This window comes from Agrilus planipennis, unplaced genomic scaffold (genome assembly GCF_000699045.2).
Source record: "Agrilus planipennis isolate EAB-ADULT unplaced genomic scaffold, Apla_2.0 scaffold309, whole genome shotgun sequence".
Classification (NCBI taxonomy): Eukaryota; Metazoa; Arthropoda; class Insecta; order Coleoptera; family Buprestidae; genus Agrilus; species Agrilus planipennis.
The window spans coordinates 233,037-235,783 of NW_020439167.1; the positions used below are offsets into that span (position 1 = coordinate 233,037).

Sequence of the window (2,747 nt, forward strand, 5' to 3'; positions counted from 1 at the left end):
GCAAAGCAGAACATGGAACAACATGATAACCATCAATAACTAAACAAAAATTTACCCAAATTAGTAGCGGTATCTTCTTGAGCGGTACGTAAACAGTTATTGAAGTATAATATATTAAAGTATATAAATATTATTACGGAGTCCTTCAATTTGAAGATGATTTATTTTTGAAACATGGAATTTTATGTTTATAGTAAAGATAAATGCTTCATAGCTATAGGTGGTATTACAAACTGGGCCAAACCCGCATAACAGTCTCAGTTGTAGCACGAAATACAGCAGCTTTCCCTAAATAATTATTGTTAAAAACAATGTCTTTAAATTTCAGAAAAAAAATGCCTGCAGAACATCTTATACTAGGAATAGATTTAGGAACAACTTCTGTAAAAGTTCTTGTTGTAAATGGAGAAACCCAGCAAATCATTGCTAAACAATCCAAAGAAACACAGTCTAATGTGCCTAGTGATCAAGGAACTGATGGAAATAAGCAAGATGTGCCTAAAATAATTTCTGCCTTGAATACTTGTGTTGCAAAACTTTCAAAAGATTTACTTTCTCAGGTAAGAATTTGTAAATTGCAATGTTTTTGAATTTCTCATAGAGTTTTTGTTTATTTTTCATTTTTTAAATTTTCAATCAAATTGAATTCTTTGAACATTTTCTGATGATAAATAAGTAAAAATGAACAAGTAGATGGGAATAAATTTTTTTTTCTTTAATTTACAATTTCATACAATTACATTAATTCATACAAGTTGAGAAGGTAATTTTGTTTTTTCTATGAATAAACAAATAAATATTAAAAAAATTAATACTTTCCATTTTGTTTTACTTTTTGTAATCACAGTTCAATGCCATAATTTTAAAGTATGAAGATTGAAAAAGTAATTTTGATTATAAACAAAATTAAATTTGGCTCTGAATTTTGATTTTTTTAATATTTTTTACACAGCATTTATTACAATTAAAAGGTTCATCTGCCAATAAGTTTAATATAGTTTAGTTAATTGTGTGATTGTTGGTACTTATTAGATTAAGACAATAGGAATATGTGGCCAAATGCACGGTGTAATGCTTTGGAACAACGAGGGCGAAGGTGCCTGGGAAAGAATTGAAAGAGATGGGACATTGACACGCTATGACGTAGTTCAAGACAAAGTATCAGCACTATACACTTGGCAAGATAATAGGTGTGACTCGGATTTTTTGAGTTCTCTTCCCAAATCAAATTCACACTTTCCTCTGTGTTCCGGTTATGGTACTGCAACGTTATTCTGGATGGCAAAGCATAAGTAAGAAAAAAAAATTAATATCTTGACTTTTGTATTAAACTTGTGGATAATTTATTAGTAATTTAAAATCATTTTGTTATGTTTACTTGCTCACAATAGCGACAAGTACATATTAAAAATTATTACATTTTACAAGTTTTGGAAAATTGGTTAACATTTTAATCTATAACATTATTATTAGAGCAATACTAATGCATCCGTTCTTAAGTAATACTGCAATAATAAACTAAAAAATGTGCAAGGTAAGCCAAAACACTTCATCTTACTGTTATTATTTTTCCTGTATGCTTGTTTTAGAAACATTCTATTACTGTTCAATAATAATTCTTATCTTAATCAAATGCAATCCAAGGCAGTGCTGCATATTTAAAAACTGCATCAAATTAATTTTATATATTCACAAAAACAAAATTAAATAAAAGTAAAAACGATTAAAATGAGCTGTTATAAAGTGGAACTAGAGTTTATCCAGTTTTTCTATGCTTTTTAAATTAAAGTAATGTTGAAAGACACTTCTTTAAAAAGTATAAGGTAAATTAAAACAAAATAATATCTAATTCTATGTAACACATTGTACATACAAATTATGGGAAATCATAGTTTCTCATGAACAAGTCATTGTAGTTTTTGGGTTTAAAAAGCTTTGATTGTCATGTATGGTTTAAATAAGTGTTGAGTGTAATATATGGAAGTATTTGACTCATTTATTTTTAAATTCCGCGCTCTTTTGCTTGTGCTTCTAATTTTTCGAATAAGTATTTATTTAGTTGAACTCCTTGACTTTCCAGATGACCTTTCGAATTCACTGACTGTTGCTGATGACCTTGATTTTCCTTCACTTTCCGGATAGTATGGTGGAAACTGTCTACTTTTAAAGTATGACTTTGTGCGGGTGCGAAACGTGAGCGGTGGACGTGACGAAAAGAAAAAAGTTATTAGAAGCATATGTAAGGTGGTGTTATAGCAGGATGATAAAAATACCGTGGATAGATAGTTAAAAATAAAGTGTTCGAAAATACAGAATAGAGTTTTTATAGAACTCAACAAGTAAGCATATCCTCTGAGACATGGAGGGCTAGTTAGGAAATAGTAGAAGCAGAAACAAGGGTAAATATTAAATTGCTGTTAAGAAGTGGATAGGGATGTGGGATGTTGTAGATTTCAAAGATTAACTCAGAATATGAAGAGCACGTATCCAACCATTCTTTCAAACGACGAGTTCAGGATGGTGGACTTAATAAAAAAATTAGCAGATATAATTAATATTTACGATATAAAACCGAAAACTACACAATAAAAGGAGAACTGAAATTAATTACGTTCAGATTTACTTTTATAATATATATACATAAAATTGGATGTTTCTTTGTTTTTCCATTCATTCAACTGCAATGAAACTTTATTGAGTTGTTATCTTAAGGTAACGAGTTTTTAACATCAAAATATATTAATAAT

At 28.9% G+C, this 2,747-nt stretch overlaps 2 protein-coding genes across 2 annotated transcripts in view; both read left to right on the forward strand.

Annotated features, from left to right (window-relative positions):
- Positions 1-1,296, forward strand: LOC112905449 (sedoheptulokinase-like). Its single transcript, XM_025977932.1, has 3 exons — positions 1-84; positions 329-560; positions 1,033-1,296. Exons 2-3 carry the CDS (start codon positions 336-338, stop codon positions 1,294-1,296), a joined length of 489 nt encoding a protein of 162 aa, XP_025833717.1. The 5' UTR covers positions 1-84; positions 329-335.
- A 43-nt stretch (positions 1,297-1,339) lies between these two features.
- Positions 1,340-2,747, forward strand: part of LOC108740970 (sedoheptulokinase-like) — a 10,613-nt gene continuing 9,205 nt past the window's right edge. The window contains exon 1 of the mRNA XM_018475519.1: positions 1,340-1,534. The gene's annotated coding sequence lies outside the window, so the exon portion shown is untranslated. The remainder of the gene's footprint in view (positions 1,535-2,747) is intronic.